Here is a 21,098-nt window from a genome sequence, read left to right as displayed (position 1 = left end):
GAACGCGCAATATCGTAGCAACTGCTCCCATTCACGATTGTCTCCACATTTCGTACCATCCCAAAATCGTAATGCACGGCACCCTCGCATGCTTGAATCGTGAAAGGTGAATGGGATTCCGAAAGACATATTCAGCTTCAGCTCATGCGGATCCGATATGTGCATGTTCGCTTCGACTCGAAAAAGAGAGCACAGTAGTAGCAACCCTGGGATTCAATGCAACACAACTGGCAGCAGTCAGAGGCCAAGTGAACTGAGCAGCCGACTGTGACGTCTCGGTTTCGAAAGCATCCGCAGTCAACCGGGTCGATCAAATCAAATGACGCGCCCAAATCGACGCTCCAGCTTTGTTGGCCAGATACAGTACATGAAACAGTACACACATCTACCGCCTCACCCGGCATGGACCAAGCCTCGTTACTACTACTTGTCTGAAGCCGGATTGGATGGTTCAGTCAAGTCTTTGCAGCAGAGTCGGACTCAAGCTAGACGGTCACAGCGTCTCTCCAGAGCCAATTGCAGAGTGGATGTGTTTATCTCTACATGCGACCTATATGAGACCTTCAGCGATCAAGTCGAATGAGGTTATCATGTCAAAGTTGCGTCCGTCACAAATGCTGTCATTACAATGTGTTCGATGGAAAAGCAGATGACCAGATCTACATGGCAAGCTCGGCCTGCAGTGCGCGCAGCTCAGCATCGTCGTCGTCCTCAACCACGGCTTGTTTGCGCTCTGGACCGTTCGAAATACGTGATATACCCGCCGATGTGGCCACGGCAGGAGTGTGAAGAGGCACCGAGTCGGCACCCACCAATCGCTCGTTGAGCTCATCTTGCTCAAGTTCCTCGAGTTCGTTTTTGAGCTCATCTTCGTCGATGTCGTGGCCCATGCCGACAGGGTTCGAGATGGCGTCCGAGATCTCGTTGGTGAGATCCATCTGTTCGCGAATCGAGTCCATGGTCGAGTCGACTTTATCAATATTGAGACTGCCGTGGATCGTCTTGAGAGCGTCAGCACCTTTGCGCATGGCTGTCATGGTCTCGAGGTTCATGTTGGCGCTCTCTATGGCGTTGACTTGTGTCTCAAGCGTCATCCTTGTACCTGCGATGCGGTCCAGCTCGTTTTCGTACGCTTTCTTCTGCCGGAGCGCCGCTTGCGCCGCTCTCTTATTTGTGGTAACGTTGGCCTTGGCCTTCTTCAGCTCATCTTCAATCTTTTTGTTAAGATGCTCCTCCTTCTTCTCGAGCATAAGCAGCTGCTGCCGCAACCCGACTATCGCATCCCTCGCCGAGTTCTTGTTGTCTTTCTTGCCGAACCAACTGCTCCAGCTCGACATCTTGACAAGACTGTAAGTGAGGTCAAGAGAAATGCGTAAAGAAAGATAGAGGGTACGGAGATGAGACTACGACTGTGATGATCTCCTCTTCCAAGTCTGCTGGTTGGTGTTGCAAATTTGACGCCACGACGGCAGCCTATCTAGATTTTGCTGCTGCCAGAATCGTCTGTGATGGATGGATGTCAGAAGGATGTGCTGATAAGCGTCCTGGTGAGCGATACGATTGGAACCGAACGATCCAGGCCAGATGCGTGTTGCGTCAAGGTTGAGAGAGGATGCGTAGGTATGTTCAACGACGTAGATCGAATCGAAGACGGTAGCGGGATGGTGTGCAGGACGTTGAAGACAATGGATCGCAAGTCGATGATGTTGTGGAGAAAAAAAAACCCCCGATTCGGGCTGTGTGACGAGAGGTTCACTCCATCTCGCGTGCACAAAGCCCTGAGCGTGACCCTGTTTGCGTTGTGTTCACAATCACGAATCACATAATCGTGAATCACGAGTTGGCTAGCTGATAATAAACCTGCTGGAAATTACGACCCAACTCACGAATCGAGGTAACGTAGAAGTCACGAGTGTGCTCAGCCGTAGGCCGTGCTTTTTTGCCCGTGCATTCGTGATTCACAATTCGTGATTCTGTGGTGGAGGAATTTGCTGCGCCTGAGCTATTCACAAATCGTGATTTGGCCGTGACGCGCAGCATCCCTCGCGTGTCTCACGCACGATGATGTTCTTTCAGTCCCTCGTGCCTGTCTTCCTTGATCTACCGCATGCCGAAAATCCCCCCGTTGTAAGGTCGCCCCTTTCGACAAGTTTTGATTTCTGCCGTGGGCCGTGGGCCATGGGCGTGTGCGTGTGCGTATGGTGTGGCACTGCGGTCTTTTAGAACGGCGTTGTTTGGCATCATCCATGAGACATGCTTGATTGCATTGCCTCATTCCTTGTCAACTGGATGTCTTTGATTGCGCTACGAAGATTTTGTATCGAGATATAGACAACGGGCCCCTTTCGAAAACTCACGATCAGACCACCACGCACGGTTGATCGGGCTACCAAAGTTACTGTCGTCCGATGGCGTTGGATCGCGAGCGAGCTCAACTACAATGATCCTACCATTCTCATTGCGAGCAACAGCAATGTCTGCGCCTCGGCTGCGGCGTGGCCTCGCCACTGAAACTGTTCGACCGCTCATTGCCTCGCTGCCATCCAGGCTGCGGTACCCGGCCAAGCAGGCCGAACTCACGGTCGACCACCTCATAGTAGGCGGAGGCGTTGTCGGTCTCTCGATCGCATCAGCACTTGCCACTCGCTGGCCGGAAAAGACCACTTACCTCGTCGAACGAAACAAGTCCTTCGGAGAAGAAACCAGCTCTCGCAATAGCGAGGTGATCCATGCGGGACTTTATTACCCTGCCGATTCGCTCAAGACGCACTTGTGTCTACGGGGTCGTGAGCTTATGTATCAGCGATGTCAGGAGCACAGCATCCCTCACAAGCAGACCAAGAAGCTCGTCGTCGGTGCCGACTTTTCCAAAGCATATCTTGAAAAGCTTCAATCACACTGTGACGCTCTAGGACCACTTGCACCGCCAACACGGCTGATCACGGGACAGGAGGCACGAAAGCTTGAGCCTCACTTGTCGAACGATATCGCATGGGCTCTGCTGTCCGAGCGCACAGGTATCGTGAGCAGCCACGAGCTCATGGCGAGTCTTGAACGCGAACTTCTGGAAGCCGAGAACGCCGAAATCGTCTACGACACCAAAGTCGTCCGTATCGATCCGAACCAAGCGGAGCGCAGTGCTGCGAGTTCGAAACGCGGATCCGACGGCTCGCAAGACGGCTGGATCGTGCAGACGCTTACCTCTGAGTCGAGTTGTTCTTCATCCAGCGATGTCGATGCTCTCCTGGCCAAAGTGGTCATCAACGCGTCCGGACTGAATGCACCTATGGTGCTCAACTCGTTACTTTCGGAGCTGGGCGGGCCTGAACAGGATGCGATTCGCATGTGGCACTCGAAAGGCAACTATGCTTCGTACAAAGGGCGTGGCGCAAGCGGCATCCAGCACCTCATCTACCCCGTTCCGGATACACGCAACAAAGGCGCACATGCACACACCTCGCTAGGCACGCACCTCACGCTCGACCTGGATGGTAATGTGCGCTTTGGGCCCGATACCGAATGGATTTCTCCACCGTCGTCTTGCGACTCTTCGGATGCGATTGATTTCTGGAAGCGCTCGCTCGTCGTTGACGAAGCGCGCATCGAGAGCATGTACACCTCTATCACGGAATACCTTCCCAATATCGACAAGGCCGGCTTGACACCCGATTACGCCGGGATCCGACCCAAGCTGATCGGCCCGCACACCAAGGCGTTTATGGACTTCCAGTTTCTCTGGCACAACTCGACGCATCTCAAAGCGCAGAAGCTCTGGCAGCGTGCACCTGGACTACCGCCACCCAGTACCAGCTGCATCTCGCCTGCGAAATCCAGTGTAGACACGGTCGAGGGCGGAGCGATGATCAGCCTGTTGGGGATCGAGAGTCCAGGGTTGACCTCGAGTTTGGCCATCGGTGAGATGGTGAGAGACTCACTCGCCAAGCATTTCTACCGCCAACATCCTACCCGCCAGGAGAGCCCAAATAAAGGCGCCAGGAACGAGGACCATGCACATCGTCTAGATGCATGGGCATAGAATGACACCTGTTGCAATTTCATTCACATTTCACATGTTTGCATCTGCTGCCTGTGCTGACGCGGAGCAAGTGCAGAGTGTTGCCAAGACGAGGAGAGAGGAGGCAAAATGTTATTACATTGGCTTTTTGTGTGATGTCGATGCTCTGAGAGAACAGTAGAGCAGTGTATGGTGTGGCAAGATCGATCCGATTTCAGATCGCAATCGTCGTGGCGTGGTGCACAGTGATGCCGACGGCGAGAAAAGTGTGCAACGTCGAAATATGTTGGTGTAGCACAGTATCTTACTCGAGCTCGACGGTACCACCTGCGGCCTCGATAGCCGTCTTGAGTTTTTCGGCATCCTCCTTGTTAAGACCCTCCTTGAGCACCTGGGGTGTAGACTCGACGAACTTTTTCGCCTCAACCAAGTTCATATTCGAGTTGGCAGCCTTGACCTCCCTAATCACCTTGGCCTTAGCGGTAGGGTCCTTAAGGCCAGTGAGCTTCAAAGTGAAGACAGACTTTTCCTTTGGCTTTGCTGCTTCTTCCGCTGGCTCTTCTGCTGCACCGGAGGCGGCTGCTGCACCGGCGGGCGCTGCCGACGCGGCAGGCATGGCGATTTCCGTGATGTTCAATCGCGTCTTGAGATGCGATACCAAGTCAGCGGCTTCGAGGAGCGTGAGTTTTTCAATCTGGTCGACAATTGTCGAGATCTTGGCGTCAACAGCGGGTGCCGGGGTGTTGCTAGCAGCACGAGTGGTGGCGAAAGATCGAATCGCAGTGCGTGCAACTTGGCGCGTGTTGCTGCGAAGCAGCGTTCGAGAAGACGAAGCAACTGCGCTTCCGATTGACGACATCATGATAAAGAAACGATACCCTGCCAGAAGCAGCACGTTTGATGTATGCGAAACAGTAAAAACTTGGTCGTGATGCGAGCTCGACAAGGTGTCTTCCAAGCCGAGAATGCGAGCGGTGATGATGAAGAAAGCCAACAATGAACACCAAGTCTCGTCCAATCCGTGTCTCTGCCGCTCAAAGTCGGGTGACGGCGGCAGACACGAGATTTTCTTCTTGCCTTAAGCCTTTTCTCCAATTTTCATCTGTCCACAAATCGTAACGGCTTGCTGGTCGTGGGTCACGCTTCTTGGCCCTTGCTTTGTTTCTCGCACGAGACATGAGATATTTTCGAAGCTAGATTCTCGACTCACTACACTCACTACTTATTCGATCTCATCATCTCCCGGCACGCCTGCTTCAACCACAAAACACACAAACAGACCAGGAAGGCAAGATAGATGGGCGTGAAGAGAACTTGCATTTCGTTCCAACACTAAGCGACCAACCACCGGTCAAAGCTCGAGAGGCAGATACGGAATAGAGCGGCTCGGATTCCAGCCATCATGGGAGCGGGAGCTGACCAAGATCTTAAGCTGCAACTCCCTCAGCAAGGGGAGCAGGAGCAGCAGCAACGCTCGATTCGCCAGTAGCAAAGCCATGGGCGCGGACATTCGCCTTTAGCTCGTCCAGACCAAGCAGCTTGTCAGTCCAAAGAGGGTTCTCTCGAGCCGCCTCTTCGGAAGCCTTGAACAGGTCGGCGAGTGCGTCCTGTCCCTGGGGGGCAGCACGCAGGTCGTCGACGGTTCGCAGGCCGAGCTCTTTCCAGATCTGAGTGAGAGCATAGACAAGATGGTCCACATCAGCAGACGTGTGTCCCGGAGTGGGCGTGACGCGCAGTCGCTCGAGACCACGAGCAACCGTAGGGAAGTTAATGGGCTGTACGTAGCAACCATACTCCTCCAGCAGCATGTCGGAAGCAGCCTTGGCCTTAGAAGCGTCGCCGACGAGCACAGGCACAATGTGCGAAGGATTGTGCTGGAGCGGGATGCCGGCAGCGATGAGCTTGTCCTTGGTCTCACGCGTGCGAACCTGCTGGAGAATACGCGAGTCGTTCGACTCCATCAGCACCTTGATAGCCGTGTCAGCACCGGTGAGAACAGCGGGGGGCAATGTAGTTGAAAAGATGAACTGCGGAGCAAAGCAGCGGATCAGATCGACAAAGCGGTTGGAGCCGGCAATGTAACCACCAACATTGCCATAAGCCTTGCCGAGCGTTCCGGTGATGATATCGATGCGGTCCATGAGCGTGTTCTTGAGAAGTCCAGGCTTGTGGCCCTGTGCCACTTGCATATCCCAGTCCAGGTGCTCGGCCACACCGGCACCGCGAGGACCGTACATGCCTACAGCATGGACTTCGTCAAGGAAGGTGATGGCGCCGTACTTTTCGGCGAGCTCGATCGTCCTTTCAACAGGACCCACAGTGCCACACATAGAGTAGACCGATTCAAAGGCGATGATCTTGGGCACATCGACGGGGATAGCTTTCAGCTTAGCCTCAAGGTCGGACATGTCGTTGTGCTTGTAGATAACCTTCTTGGCACCCGAATGCTTTATGCCCTGAATCATGGAAGCGTGGTTGCTGGCATCAGACAAGATGACACAGTTTGGCAGCTTCGATCCCAGAATGGTGAGCGTGGCGTCGTTGGCGGCGTAGCACGAGCCAAAGACAAGCGCAGCATCCTTGCGGTGGAGTTGAGCCAGAGTCTGCTCAATGATCTCGACGTGGCGGTTATGACCGGCGATGTTGCGAGTTCCGCCAGCACCGGCACCGTACTTGTCCAACGTGTCCTTCATGGCTTCGAGCACAGCGGGATGGCGACTCATGTTCTGATAGTCGTTTGCGCACCAGACCGTGATTTCGTCGGTCTCGGCAGATAGATGACCCTTCGGAGCCTTGCCGGCCAGACGGTTGATGTTGTTAAAGTAGCGGTACGACTTGTCGGCATGCTTGGCTTGGAGTTGGTTATGATAGAACTTTTCGTAGTGGAAGCCAGGCCGATTGTAAGCTTCGGGCTCGGGGTGAACGCCGAGACCAGAACCGGGAGTGCGGACCTGCTTGTTCTTGATGCTCTTCCTTCGCTGGTGCTGGGGGAGCGAATCGGCAGCGGCGGCAGCGGCAGCCACCTCGGCGAGCTTACGTGCGTGAGGACACTTGTCGACATTAGCCTGATCGGCGAGGCTGATGCCCTCTTTGGCATGAAGACGCTCAATTTCGTCGGGTTGGGCCACAGAAGCGCGAGCAGCCTCGGAGCGCGAGACGTAAGATCGGACCTGCTGAGGAGCTCCTCCGCTCATGTGGTTGGAAAAGGGACAGCCCGAAGCAGCAGCGGCTACAGCAGCAAAGGTGGGGCGAGCCGCGTTGGCGAAGAAGGAGCTGCCAGAAGCGCCGAAGGTGGGTGCAGAAGTGTTAGCAGCGGCACCGCTGGTCTGTTCAGCCTGAATAGCGAGGCTTTGGCTCATAACGGGGCACTGCTGAGCCTGAGAGATGAGTCGGGTGGGACCCCCGGGGTGCAGGACAGTGGTCGACATCTGTCGAAGCTGAGGCATTGAAACGCGACCCATGTAAGGGCAAGCCTGTCGAATCTGCCTCAAAGGGCAAAGGCTACGGTCCATGGCTAAGCAGATATTTGAAAATGGCAGATAGATGGTGGTTACAAGAAGAGGCGAAGAGGTCTGCTAGGATTGAGCAGACACCAGTGTGGATGATGAGGGGAAGGAACCAAACAGGGCTGTAAGGGTCGTCGGATTAGTCAAAAGTGTGACTTGGGGGCAGACGTGGCAGAAGACGGGCGGACAAAAGCACACAGTCGGATTGGCCGTAGTCGAGGCGGGGCCGTTGACAGGGCTGAATTTGATCACAGAGAGAGAGGAACGCAAGCTAGCGAGCGAGCCATCGTGGAAAGAGTGCCGTGTGCGCTTTGCATTCCTGTTTGCTTTCTTCTCATTCGGGTCAAGGCCGGCATGAGCATGTCAGCTGTAGTTAAGTTAGCCCAGATCTACGCTGTTTTCCTGCTTCCCTTCTCAAGGCAGGCCCAAAAAAGGTTGAATCTTTCAAGCGAGCTTGTCTCACCGGCAATTGCCTTGACTTTTATCGCAGGCTTCTGGCTTAGTTTTTCTTTTATTCGTGATTTTTGTTTATACCAGCACACCCCCAGCACCCAAAATTCGCAGTAACCACTCCAGTCAAGACTCCCTAACGGGATTCCCGCCGCCGCCGCCACCCACTTGTTGTCGCTTGCAGCCGACGCCCTCTGGTCCTGTGACTTAACTTCGAAAGTTGTGAAAGTTTGAAATTTGGTCGACGAAAATGGCTGAAATTTGGTTCTTCCGTCTTAGGCAAGCCGCCACTCGTGACTTGATTGCCCCTTTGCTCTTGGGTCTTTGCCCTTCACGCTCGATATGATCTGCATCCGCTGTCAGCGTAGAGTCGTGAGTCACGCGGTGCAAAAGATTCCAACCCTCAGCTCACGTGTGACTGTCTCGAGTTGAGCGAGATATTACTGAACTTAATTACGTATCGTGCCCAACATGCGCATTAACCTGGGACCATCGCGTTTTCCTACGGAGCATTCACGCTGAAATCACTGATCGCTTGATCTTTGGGACTGGGCAAGTTCCAGGGGAGCAAATCAAGAGCCGAGTCCGTCGATCAGATCTAGGCTATCTGGCATCGCAACGCTTCAATCTGCACTTGGGCGTAGCAGTCTAAGACCACGAATTGGTTTTAGATCGGATGTGATTGGCCCACCAAACTCGGCGTGTCGGTTAGAGCCACGTACGAGTATTCACGGTTCGTGATTCGTGATTATTCATGATTCGTGATTCGTGATTGCCTCCGTGTCAAGATGGACAGGTGTTGCTCTTATTGGTCTAACATTTAATTGAATTAATTGTTGATCGTGCATCGCAGCAATCACGATTCACGATTCACGATTCACGATTCTCGAGTCTCTCGTGAATGGTGTTGCATCGTACATCTGCACCAAACTATCCAACCAGCTACTCGTGGCTGACACTGGCCATACCTTCAAAGCACGACAGCGCGACAACGATGCCCGGGCTGATGCAGATTCTGGAATGGATTAGACGTGAGCGATGTGTGCACATATGCGTGCTTGAGAGTGGCCATTGGAGGTAAGCTCCGCATCAGACAGTAAGGCAGCAGACTCGGTGCATCCTTTATCTCTTACGATGAAGGGCCATGTGAAGGTCACGTCGAAGGGCTTCTGCTCAAGCCTCGATGGCCTCCTTTGGCTTCGAAATGACTTGGATGCCACCTATCGTCCCCGAGCAGAATTAAAACGGGCGAGCAAGCAAAAACGCAAAACATCAATGTCAGTCAATTCATTCGTCACACCACATTTTCATCCTCTACGGGAAATTACTCACGGTGCAATGCGAGCAATGTGTCCCTCGCCGGGATTTCGCCCTCAGCCGGTGTTCGCTCGATCCTGAATTCGGCATCGACCAGAACCCTGTAGCCTTTCTTGATGTTCTTCATCCTATCCACACCCCTCTCGCCGAAGACGTAGAATCGGTGGTAGCTCGTGGTCGTAGGAGCACGTTCTCCGTCTTCAGCGGGACCCGTAGGAGGATCCGAGGTGGCAACCGTGTAACGAACGTAATCTTTGCCGTTCTTGGTCGTCTTGAGTTCCGGATCAGCGGCTAGGCGGCCCAACACCTGCATACGAGCGAGATCATTGCGAACGGCCGAGGTCGAGAGCATGCGTGCTCCTCCGAGCAGGGTTTGTCTTGTCGAGTTGAGCGCTAGCATCTTGTGCACTTGCCAGGTCAGGTCGATTCGATTCGAAATGTTGATTGCAAGAAAGTGTGTGAGAAGCGAGCGGATGGATGGATGAGCAGATCAACACATGCTCTTTCTGGCCAACGCCAAATAAGCTCAGTCGTGCTGCACTTGGCTTGGTGCTCGCGACTACCGTGCGCGCACGACTCTGGTCAAAATTCAACACTCAAACGCAAGACGAAGCTGCACTCGTGATTCGTGATTTGCTGCTCGACACGCGTTGACACTCCGAAATGCGTTCCAGCTTCAGCTTTCCAGCCACCAAGACTCGTGACTTTCACGTTGGAACGCCAATTGTGAATTGAAACACGAAACACGTTACTGTACGCTGCTGCAAGACGCGTCTCCCACCCCATCGCAACTGCCATGCCGTTCTTACAACGCTCTCGACCATCTGATCTTGAGGGAATTTACGCAGCTTACTTCGCTAGCGTCGTTCTCCTTATACCTCTCGTCAATCAGTCCACCAGATAGCTTCTTCTGTAACACGACACGATATCACATGTTTATATTCTGCCCTAGGCGCGTGAGCCATGTGCGAAACAAGTTGGTGAGGCCCTCAAGTTTCGTTGGGGGCGACTAATGAAAATTCGATTCGTGATTCGTGATTGCAGCGATGCGAATGAGGAGGCTGATTCTACTGTATTTATGAGACAGTGTCTGATAGCCATCCAAAGTGGCGCTGTCTTTGGTCAATGGCAGATTGCAATGCATGGTAAAGTTTCGCTGTACGAGACAGCTGTCACATTTGCTAAAGAGCTTCCTGTACAGGACTCCCGCCACGGTGGTTCAGAAACTGGAATTTACAGTGTGTACAAAGTAAGTTATTGGTGCAGAGCAAGCAAGAGAAGGACAGCGTCAAACATAGTCCGATCTACCACCAGACTTCGCCCACATTCGAACTCTGCGAGGTGCTCGATCTCGCCGGCGAAGGAGGGGGCCGCAGTGCAGCTCCTCCTTGGTCTCTGCCACCTGAAGCGCTGACATTGTCTTGCACGGTGATGCTGGACGCCACGGAAGAACCGCCGACACGCAACATTTGTGGGTTGCGTTGAGCTTGCAGAGAGGCCAAATTCGGCAGCTCGGCAGACGACATCCAGGGGCTCACTGTTTGCTGCTGCTGCTGCGACTGTTGCTGTCGATTCTCCGTGTCGAGCCAACCCACGTCTTCATCCGATCCAGAATTTTCCCCTACGAATTCGTCCTCTTCCTCAATCGGAAAGCGACCGCTTCTCCTCGCAAAACGTTGTTGGTACTGTCGTTCCCGCTCATCGAGCGCTTCTTTCAGCCGCGCCATCTCTGCAGCCGACGGCGTGTACGATGAATACCTGCCAGGGTTCGATGGGGTTCTGGAAGCTCCAACATTGGGCGACCTCCCACCTTCGGGAGAAAACATGATAACGCTCCCCCCAGGAGACAAGGCTCCGCTGCCGCCGTTTCCGCCGCTGCTTAGCACAGATGAGGTGTCGAACTGCGACTCTTCCTCTGCAATGTCCGACAAGCCCTCCGGTCGAAGGGTATGGTAGTGCGCCAGTCCGTAGAAGCCAGGGTCCATTGGGATAGCATCGTCGGCGAACGAAACAGGACCGTCGAAGAAAGCATCGCGGTCGAGCTCCTGTGGAGAGGGTGCATCGAGATCATCGTCGCCGTCTTCACGCGAGTCATAGCCGCCTCCGTCTTCTCGCCATCCTGATCCTGGCGAGTCAGGTCGAGATGGAGGCGCACTCATGTCCGATTCAGCTTCGAGATCGGCCAATGAGCGGCCTCCAATGGGGCCACCCGTGCCTCTCGCAGACCTCTTTTGTGTCGTCGTTGCTGACGACGCGCGGTCAACTGCAGGCGCTGCAGTCGCCCATTGTGGTATCTGGTCAGGCTGGCTCAAGACCGAAGCGACGTGGTGAGTCGGGTGATGCAGATGCACTGGCTCCATTACTGTACTATCACTGCCCCGGACTCGCCCAGCATCACCGCCGCCCAGCTGCAGGTCAACGCGATGAACAAAGTCATCACGGCCAATACTCTCGCGCTCCATGTCGCTGTCCAAAGGCGTTCCTGCGCCTGTAGATGGCGTCGGTGTCGGCCGAGCCCATAGGATCTCGTGGGGATAAACGCCTTGCAGTCCGAGCTCGTTTCGTTCGCTCGGATCCCATTCTTCGGATTCCGTATAGCTTGAACCAAGGAAGGGGTAATCATGTTCATCTGCGTCACCACGCGAAATGTCGCTCGGCATTGACCCTGCAGGAGAAACAGTGTTGAGATGCGGTGGCGAGTTGGTCGTGGTGGCGAGGTAATGTTCCTGATGTAAAGTTGGCAGCTGTACAGCCAGAGGTACGATGGGCGAGGTTGGCGTAGGTGGAAGAGTCGATGAAGGACTGGGATTGGGCTCGGCAATAAAGCGTGCAATGATCTCGAGACCTTTCTCGCGCTCTGCCTCTGAGCCAGCGAGGTACATCGAGACGAACGGCCAAGCATGAACACCGCCCGGCCCGTGCTCGACTGCGGTACACAGCCAATCGGCAGCGTTGTCTTCTGATTTCGGTGTCAATCGATGCGGCGAACGTGAGGCTGCTCGTCTTTCCTGCAACGTCTGACCATGTCTGCGCGCGAGCAGAGTTGCGTCTGCTGTGGCTGCAGAGCGATGAGGTGGGTCGAAATCTTGACCAGGTTCATCATCTTGCCCCGCTTGGCGTCGTCTTTCGGCGGACTGTGACCGTCTGACAAGATCGACCCAGACCTCAATGTCGTCTGCGAGTCGCTCACGATCACCCCATAGCACCAGCATACCATGCCTCAACTTGATGCGGCTCCAATCGCCAATGGCAGGATTGACGAGCTTGCTGGTCTCCAGTAAAAGTTTGGCATCTTCGAAGTCGGGATCATCCGAATGCCGCTTGACTTTTTCTTTCTGTACATCCTGAAGCTCATCGTTCCAGATGGGAAGGTACAGGTCAGTGGTGCTTGGAACGGTATCTGTCTTGCGTTCTGCTGGTGAAAAGATGGGGTCGAGTGCACCAGCAGCAGAGGGACGGATGTTCTCGACTTGGTTAAAAGCGTCCGAGCTTGATCGTGCTTTGTAAGAAAAGGTAGCCGTGGCGGTGCTGGCACGATTAAGGAGTGGTTCTGTAAGGATGCTGTGGGCGGCTCGAGCGACGCGTTGGGGGGGCGACAGAAGCGTGCGGAGAATGGCCAGCGGTGAGGTGGCGCCAGGCGTTGCATTTCCAGATGTCGCAGACTTGGCTAGATTGGCAGCGGCGTAGTTGGTGTCATCGTCATCACCAGCAAGCACGGCACACATATGAGCTACCCAGCCCATCGGTCCTCTGACCCTACGCGGCGTTTTGAGGACGCCGGCATAGAGCTGTGCGAAGTGCATTAGCGCTTCTGCAGCGACGTAGTCCCACTCATGCTGTCCGATTGCTTCTGTCCAGGCGGAAACACGCATGTGTTCAGAGTCTTTTGCAGCATGTTCTGGTCGAGCATGGTGATTGGCGCCCGTCTGAGAGGGTGGCTGTTTGGAGGATGCTGGAGCGGCGGCGGCAGCTTCGCGTAGAGGGGCAAAAGCCAACGAAGCGGAGGGACGGAGATCCGCCCATGGGCTGATCAAGACTGCTCTTCCGGGCATCGGAAGCGCACTCCAGTCCCTCTCGGCTAGTCTACCGTCGGTACGAGCTTGTCCGTCCAAACAAAGCAGCATAGACATGGCCAAGTTGCCCCCGGCACTGTCACCAGCGATGGTGATGGATGCAGGATCGACGCCCTCGACTTCGATAAGATGAGCGTAGCATCGGAGACACTGCAGCAAGGGGCCAGGGAAGCGCGAAGTGGGAGCGAGGTCGTATTCGACAGCGACACAGCGGGCATCGTTGTCGCGAGCCTCCAAGGCGCAGATTTTGGTGACAATACGGATGAGCGCTTCAGCGTAGAAGGCGACCGAGCCGAGCGAGAAGCCACCTCCGTGAAGATAGAGCATTGTGGACGCTGATTTGGAGGAGGGATCGGAACGTCGCACTTCGACAGGAACATGTGCATCCGCACCGATCCAAAAGGCACGGAAGCCGGGTCGGCTATAAGGTTGAGAGGGTCGTGGCTGAAAATTCGCTTTATCGGGGGAAGTAGACAAGCTAGCAGTGCCAGCAGCTTTGCGTAATGGATCCGTCTTCAAAGAGGCATGTGGGAGACGAACTGTGGTGGATGAAAACTCGGATGAACGTGATTCGCTGGTGAACTCTCGCACAATACCTGCAGCTCCTCCACCTGTCCTCCACCGAACAAGTGGACCGATGGTCTCCTCTGCGAAGAGAACGCGTGGTACGAGGTGGGGAAAGCTAGTACAGGCGAACCTGACTAGAAGTAGAGTGAGATGGTGAAAAGGTGACAACTGAGCATCGTCATCGAACGCCTCCTTTGATGAAGATTCTCCATCAGAGACAAAGATGGTATCGGAGAAAGCGGTGGACGATGGTGCGATTGATCGGTTGTTACGGCCACGAATTGTGTCGATGGGGTCTGCTTTGGATGTAGACTGGCGCGAATCAGATTGCCGAGTAGCCGAAGATGATGCGGTCAGTGGCGGATACCAACCAGATTGGCTGGAAGGGGGACGGCTGAGGGACCATCGCTGGTAAAAGTCAAAAGGAAGTCGTGTACAGATATAGGTGAATGCTTTGAAAGCGACATCGACCAATTCGGCGATGCCGCAGGTTCGCAGGAGGTTGACGGCGTAAAAGAAGGCTACGACGATGAGATCGGAAAAGTAAAGGCCACCTAGCAGTGGGCTCTGGGTACGGGGACGCTTGCGTGTCCTGCTATGTTCATTGCGGTATGAGTCCACGGACGCTGTAGGTGAGGAGGTGTTGTCGGTACGTGCGAGTTTGGACCTACCCCTGGATGTGCGTGTGGTGCGCGGATCTGAAGCAAAGGCGGAGCGTCGGAAGGGCGCTAGGCCAGGCGACAAACGTGCAGAGGAAGAGGAAGTTGAAGCTAGGGTAGGGTCGAGCGGGCCCTGACTTGGATCTTGCCGAGAAGAGCGATGTCGGTGAGAGGAAGAGACGCCACTTTCAATGCTGAGACGCCGCGCCTGCTGGCCTTTGGAGCGAGCCGGGCCTGTGAATGCTCTGGACGTTGAGCGGGTATGGTCGGATCTGGATTGGTGTGGGGATGGGGAGGCTTTGAGTGTAGAGGTGGATGAGGCGGGCGACAAAGTGGGTGAAGCGGCTCGAGCAGGTGCAGCAGGAGCAGCAGCAGACTTGACCTTGTTGACTGCTGGACGCAGGATGTCGAGCATGATGAGGACCGCGAGACGTTTGCTCGTTCGACTTTATGATGAGCTTGTTGACCCTGACGCGCGCATCTTTCTTGGTTGACGCGGCGCGTGTGAGAAAGCCAGGCTGCGCGAGCTTAGAACGATGATAATGACGGTACCGAGTCGAGGATGCTGATGCTCGCTGATCGATGCTAAGTTCGTAGGTGCAAAGCAAACACGCTGAAGATCCTGGATGGTAGAATCTCTCGAGGCAACGATGCCAGATTCAGAGATACTTGTCTAGTGCGACGCCTAGTTTAGGTGGTAGCGACGGTTGTGATGGTGGTGGGCGAGGTCAGACTTGAATATGAATGGCCACGGAGAATCACGAATCACGAATCACGAATCACGAATCGTGAATGTTGTTGTTCATGATTAGCGCTGTTTGAATCACAAATCACAAATCACGAATCAGGAATCAGGAGTGATGAGCTGAGCTGAGCTGAGCCGCGGTCGACGCTGCTCTTGTTCCTTCCTTGTAGCTCGTAAAAGCAAAAGGGGCAGCAGACCAGACAAGCGACCACGAACGAGTGAATCACAAATGTTCAATAATAATTCGTGATTAAGTTGGGGTTATATGGTCACACGCGAGCAGATACTGTAGCATGTAGTCGAGTGCAGCCGTTTGCCAGTTCAGGTTGGTCCAAGCGAATTAAATATTTGGCCCAGTGCAGCTGTCAATCATGTGAAATGGTTAATCTGCTGCAGGGACCATGGACCATTGTGCCGTGCGTTGTCTGGTCTGGAGCGGTGGGATACAGTAATTACAGTATCAACTTCACGTTTTTCCTCTCACGTTCAGCCAACACGCAAAAGCTCCTCACAAAATCACAATCACGAATCACGAATAATCTGCGAATCTTGAAGAATTCGTAGTGGATCTGGATCACGGATATTCGTTACGCGTTACTCGGCACTGTACTGTATTTAATAAATTCGATAAATCGATTTAGTGCACCATCGCCCAACTGAACCAAGTTGGAGTGAGCTTTGGGGTTGCTTGTCTGTTCTGCCCCACAGACCCGTTCAATGGACAGCAAACATCGTTCTGATCGGCTCAAATGGTGGGCGAGGATGTTGTAAACTGATCCCGAAATCGTGAACCACTGGTACACACGGCAGTTTTTAGACCTGTGAGTGCATACTGACAAACAATCGTGAATGGGAACGGTCCCACATCCCTGATTGCCTAGATCGCACCATGCAAGGCGAGCAACCCTGCGTCAGTTGGCTGCTGACTTGCTGTGCTGTGCCAGAAAGACTCACACTTACGACACTCTCTACCTGGCGGGGGGGCCGCCACAAATAGACACGTTTTTCACGCTCCAATTTCCATTCACGATCCACGATTCACGCGTGGAATTCTTCAGGCGCCATTTTCCCTCAGGCTAGTGGCTTACGGTTTTCGCTCGAGGCAGCCTGCAACGCCCATAGTCAGCGCAGATAGATGTTGGCTTCCAGCAGCAGCACCATGCTCCTTCTCTGTTCACACTGAGACTGGTTCGCGATCGGCTTACCAAGGTAGCCACAGATGAACGGATTCAGAACCTGGTATAATTGGAATCGAGAAACAAGCATAGGAGTCAAGTAGCACAGCAACGCTGCTTGTCGATCAAGATAGGGAGGCATGTACCTGGCATAGACCGTGTCAATCAATGTTATACGGAAATGTGGCGGCCGACCGACGCTTGTTCGCTGTCGTCCTTGTTATCAACATCGTCGTCATCGTCGAGCACAAACACGGCTTCAGCCTCCGCAACAGGCTCGTCGTGTTTCGAGACGGCCTTGGCGCGCATGTGTCTTGGCGCTCGCTCCTCGCTGACAAACTGTTCGTCTTGCTGTTCTTCCGTAGTACGCTTCACCTCGCGACGCACCGCCCAACCCTTGAGCATCATGAGCACCGTCGTCCAGCAAAACAGCAGTGCGACTACAGCCACAGCTACGTTGAGAATCGCCATAAAGTCGCCGTAGCCGCTGCGCATCGCTGCAAACGAGACTTCCTCGCTGCTCAGCATAAACACCAGGCCGCCGCAACACAGGGAAAATGCAGCCAGAGCCTCAGTGGGCGGACGAGAGGGTAAAACCGATGCTGTTGGTGGTCGCAGCCACAGCAAAAAGTAAGTGAGGCATCGCAGCAAAGCGAAACCGGCTAGAAGCTGGCCCCACAGCATATGGATCGCGACCTCGTACTGGTAGTCCTGGTGGTGCGCTGCCATAGCTACGCCCGTAATGCCAATAACGAGCGCGGGGAATGGATTGAAAGAAGCCGAGTAGGATGCTGGCTGCGTCTGCGCATCCAACAACAAATCTAAGTCAGCATCGGCTCCTTCATTGCGGGTACCAGTACTGTGGCGATACCGATGTCGAACCTCACGCAGAGGGACGGCCGCTACATGGTTGTAAGCGATCGGAAACGAGAGCATGTTGCGAATCCACTTTGTCTCGAGCAGCATTCCCATCAGGCCGGCAAACCAGAACATGACAGCGATTGAGATGTGCTGGATCTGCTTGATCGTGTACGGATCACCAGGAGCAGCACCAAAGCGCTCCATCCAAGTGTTGCTGACGCCGTAGATGAAGATGACCAGGCACTCGACAAACTCGGCGCTAGGCATGCTGCGTCGCCACGCAGACTGGCTACGGCTCGTGCTCCTCGCTGCTTGTACACTAGGTCGCTTGTTCCATGCCCATCCGCAGTCCGCGTAGGCTCCGAGGTATCGTCCGAACGTCAGCAATCCAAACCAGAAAAAGATGCCGCCCTTGATGCCGTGTGCCAGGCACACATTCTTGTAGCCACCACGACACGAGCCCGTGTAGACAGCTAGACCCGTGTAGGATGTCGCAAATGCTAAAACGGGCAGCGAACGAGCGGCAACGACACGAGTGTAACGAACAATCGTACGGAAAATGTCCAGCCGGCTTGAACGTGCTTTGGTAGGCGAATAAGCTGCTGCCAGCATGTCATTGGGCGCATCACGGGGCGAGGGCTTCTGGGCTTGGTGTGTCTGTATGTTCCAAGGCGAGATCGGTTTGAGATTGAGTGGAGAGAGCAGCGCCGATTCGCCACCAATCATCGAGTTGCGCGGCGTGTTGCAAACGGTAGTAGTGGGCGAAGCAACCATGACGTTGCCATACGCAGCTTGAGTACCATGACGATGCTGTTCATCGTTACAGCTGACTACGGTACTGCCGCTGCCAACCCATGGCACAGGCTCGGCGAGCGATTCGACGCTAGAACCAAGCGTGCGGCGACTGTGAGCGCCATCTGCACGATCGTCAAAATGGACATGGTGGGGAGAGCCAGATCCAGAGCCAGTGCGAGAATTGCTCTGGCTACGCCTCGAGGACAGACGATGCTGCAAATGTTTTTCAAGATCAAAATTCAGCGAATCGCTCTGCGCTCTCCCCTCGGTGGACAACATGGCCTCTTCTTCTAGTGCATCGTAACTCTCGCTGTTCGGCATACGGTGCTGTTGGCGACCAAGCAAAGTTGCTCCAACATCCTTCCAAGAGCGGTGCACTCCGTTGGTTTCACCAATGTCCGTTGGAAGCCACACGTTGCTGCTCGATTGTTTGGACGACGTCAACGACGTGATAGTAGACCTGATCTGGACAAGCAGACGGAAAACATCGCTGCCAAGGGTGATGAGAGAGATGCACAAGATAGCCCATCCCATCGAGCCGTGCGCATTTTCCGGGTACAGACGAGGCGTGAGTGCTTTGTAGGCGATGGAGACTAACATGGATCCGCCCAGCAACACCAAGTAAAGCAGAGAGACAAATGGTGCTAAGCTCGAATGAGCAGCACGGAGCACGAGAGCCATGGGAAGCAACAGGAAGCAGCTGATCACGGCGGTCACGACGTGAAGCATCAACAGACCGCGGTGACGACTGGGCCCATCGCCTTGCGATGCTGAAAGACGAGCTGCAATATCGGCAGCAATCGCCTGTCGTTGCTCCGCATCCTTTTCATCCAAGAATTTCCTCCAGCGTTTATCGACGACTCCCATTTTTGGCTTGCCTGCCAAGACGTCTGTATCCGATGTGAACCGACGCAGCTCGGCGACCGAGCCGAGAGCATAGCCGAAGTCCCACTCGATGTAGCTGAGGGGATCAGGACCGTGTGCGCGGAAGAGAAGCGTCTCGTTGAGCTCCTCGAGAACGGGGCCGGTGTGCGAATGGCTGTGTCCCCTGTGGGCGTGCCAGATTGGAAGTTCGAGCAGTTCCGAGCCGGCGATAGTAGCGTCTGGGATGGATGAGGGCGAAAGGCCGGTGGCCGCCATGTCGTGGTGGGAATGTCCGAGAGTAGCCGAATGAGAGGTTTCGTGGTTGTGTTCCTGCTCAGGATTGTGATTGTGCTTGTGCTTGTGCTCGTGCTCGTGCTCGTGCTCGTGACTGTCGTCTGTCATCTCCATGTTCTGCATTGACTCAGCCATCTCGTGATGCAAGTCGTGTCCATGCTCTTCGTCTTCGGCATCATGTTCCTCCTCATTATCTCCGTGCCTAGGCAAGAAGAGTCTATCGGCCGTGCCGAGGTTTGATTGCGATCGAGTCAAGACGGAACTTGGCGGTTGATGAAGGTCCATCCGAGCAGCATCAATTGAAGCGCTGCAAACTGCCGATGCGATGCAGAGAACTGCGAGAATCAGACCCAAGGGCAGCGAGGGAGCATTCCTTCTGGAAGGAGACATCGTGTGTGACTGCTTCGCGTTATCTGTCAAGCAAAGACGAAGCGGATGCCGAAAGGAGTGCGTCGGATCTTCCGACGGGACAAGGTGATGTCGTATGCAAAGATGCCTTTGACTGTTTCGTATCGGCGAGCTTCCGGAAGTAGTGGTGCACCCAACTGAGCTCGGACGGTAGGTACTCTGATTCGTTCGGCAAGCCCGTATATGGCAGGTGAAGGGGATGCAGGATACACCTACGGCAGAGGAGGCACAAGTCGCTAGAAGCTGATGTGGTCGGGAAGAAACCTGGCGAGCGCCGATACCAAATACCAAGGAGGATGGAAATGGATGGAACCCAACGAGCAAGCGGAAGTAGGAAGGCTCCTTATAGAGTCGAAACCAAGACTCTTCGGGTCGGAACCAAATCTCCGTGGTGATGACGGAGTATCACGGTCTAGCTCCCATATACCTTTCCATTTTACAGTTGATCACCTTTTGGCTGAGTATCACAGAAGGATAGCCGAAGCAGATCGAGACCCAAAGCTCGAACCTCATGCCAAGGTCCTGTGCTTCTCTTTTTCCACTACTTTCCTTTCCGGTCCTCACTCGCTCTTTTCTCCGAATGTGGTTGGAGCCAGCGGCAAACCACGAGAATCGCGAATCGACATAACTCAAGACGATCTTGTTTCACAGACTCGCTCCGAGTGAAAGGCACAAACGTGATTCCACAGACACTCACGACTGCGAGAGCTCCTTAAGTGTGTCTCGCTTTCCCCCTCCTTGCTAGCCCGTGTGCCGGTACAAAAGAGCATGAAATCATGGATGCCCATAAGAAAAAGAAACGGATGGATGCCTTTCAAAGCGCTGAGCAGATGCTTAGCCGGACAGATTGGTATTCCCCAGAAACAAAAATTAAATAAATAAATAAATAAATAAATAAAAAGGTTGACGCAGGGTGGCATCATCGCTTTGGCAGATTTTTCTGACAGGTCGTTCTTACCGATTACTGAAGTTGACTAAGTTAGTTACTTGAAGTGCTACTCTACCTTCACCAATTCACGATTTGTCTGGCATTCGTGCTTCGTCGTTTGTCTGCCTGCTGCTACCGTCAAAGCCAACGCTCCACGGACCGCGGGATCGCGGGATCGCACATTTCTTCCATTCCATTTTTTTTTCTTTTTCAAATTTTACATGTTCCTCTGTGACTCAGGACGGTTGTTTCTTGCAACGGATGTGGAGGGAGGAGTCTGCGTTGAGATGCAACCGAGCCTTTTCATGCTCTCGACGTGTTTTGCCAACAGCCGCCTGCTATCTCCGAGATGATGCGGATGAAGACAGTGAGCCAGGTCGAACTAACTAGAAACGTCGGAATGTCTCTGTACAACAGTCAAGAGTGCGCCAGGTCACCGCA

The 21,098-nt window shown here is 54.1% G+C and overlaps 7 protein-coding genes across 7 annotated transcripts; 1 reads left to right on the top strand and 6 right to left on the bottom strand.

The window, feature by feature from the left end:
* Positions 1-659: 659 nt before the first annotated feature.
* Positions 660-1,337, bottom strand: UMAG_05062 (ESCRT-III subunit protein SNF7; the record flags this gene model as incomplete). Its single annotated transcript, XM_011393043.1, has 1 exon — positions 660-1,337. The coding sequence occupies one exon, from the start codon at positions 1,335-1,337 to the stop codon at positions 660-662; it is 678 nt and encodes a 225-aa protein (XP_011391345.1).
* A 1,136-nt stretch (positions 1,338-2,473) lies between these two features.
* On the top strand, positions 2,474-4,036 carry UMAG_05061 (uncharacterized protein; the record flags this gene model as incomplete). The annotated part of the gene is made up of 1 exon (XM_011393042.1): positions 2,474-4,036. The coding sequence occupies one exon, from the start codon at positions 2,474-2,476 to the stop codon at positions 4,034-4,036; it is 1,563 nt and encodes a 520-aa protein (XP_011391344.1).
* Positions 4,037-4,319: 283 nt separating this feature from the next.
* UMAG_05060 (mitochondrial 54S ribosomal protein bL12m) lies at positions 4,320-4,874 on the bottom strand (the record flags this gene model as incomplete). Its single annotated transcript, XM_011393041.1, has 1 exon — positions 4,320-4,874. The coding sequence occupies one exon, from the start codon at positions 4,872-4,874 to the stop codon at positions 4,320-4,322; it is 555 nt and encodes a 184-aa protein (XP_011391343.1).
* Positions 4,875-5,442: 568 nt separating this feature from the next.
* UMAG_05059 (putative 5-aminolevulinic acid synthase) lies at positions 5,443-7,527 on the bottom strand (the record flags this gene model as incomplete). Its single annotated transcript, XM_011393040.1, has 1 exon — positions 5,443-7,527. One exon carries the CDS (start codon positions 7,525-7,527, stop codon positions 5,443-5,445), a length of 2,085 nt encoding a protein of 694 aa, XP_011391342.1.
* Positions 7,528-9,144: 1,617 nt separating this feature from the next.
* On the bottom strand, positions 9,145-9,688 carry UMAG_05058 (uncharacterized protein; the record flags this gene model as incomplete). The annotated part of the gene is made up of 2 exons (XM_011393039.1): positions 9,145-9,191; positions 9,304-9,688. 2 exons carry the CDS (start codon positions 9,686-9,688, stop codon positions 9,145-9,147), a joined length of 432 nt encoding a protein of 143 aa, XP_011391341.1.
* Positions 9,689-10,592: 904 nt separating this feature from the next.
* Positions 10,593-15,002, bottom strand: UMAG_05057 (uncharacterized protein; the record flags this gene model as incomplete). The annotated part of the gene is made up of 1 exon (XM_011393038.1): positions 10,593-15,002. One exon carries the CDS (start codon positions 15,000-15,002, stop codon positions 10,593-10,595), a length of 4,410 nt encoding a protein of 1,469 aa, XP_011391340.1.
* Positions 15,003-16,678: 1,676 nt separating this feature from the next.
* UMAG_12298 (uncharacterized protein) lies at positions 16,679-19,711 on the bottom strand (the record flags this gene model as incomplete). Its single annotated transcript, XM_011393097.1, has 1 exon — positions 16,679-19,711. The coding sequence occupies one exon, from the start codon at positions 19,709-19,711 to the stop codon at positions 16,679-16,681; it is 3,033 nt and encodes a 1,010-aa protein (XP_011391399.1).
* Positions 19,712-21,098: the final 1,387 nt, after the last annotated feature.

Source organism: Mycosarcoma maydis, chromosome 15 (genome assembly GCF_000328475.2).
Source record: "Mycosarcoma maydis chromosome 15, whole genome shotgun sequence".
Lineage (NCBI taxonomy): Eukaryota > Fungi > Basidiomycota > Ustilaginomycetes > Ustilaginales > Mycosarcoma > Mycosarcoma maydis.
The sequence above is the reverse complement of the archived record's forward strand: the minus strand, read 5'-3'. Positions and strand labels throughout refer to the sequence as shown.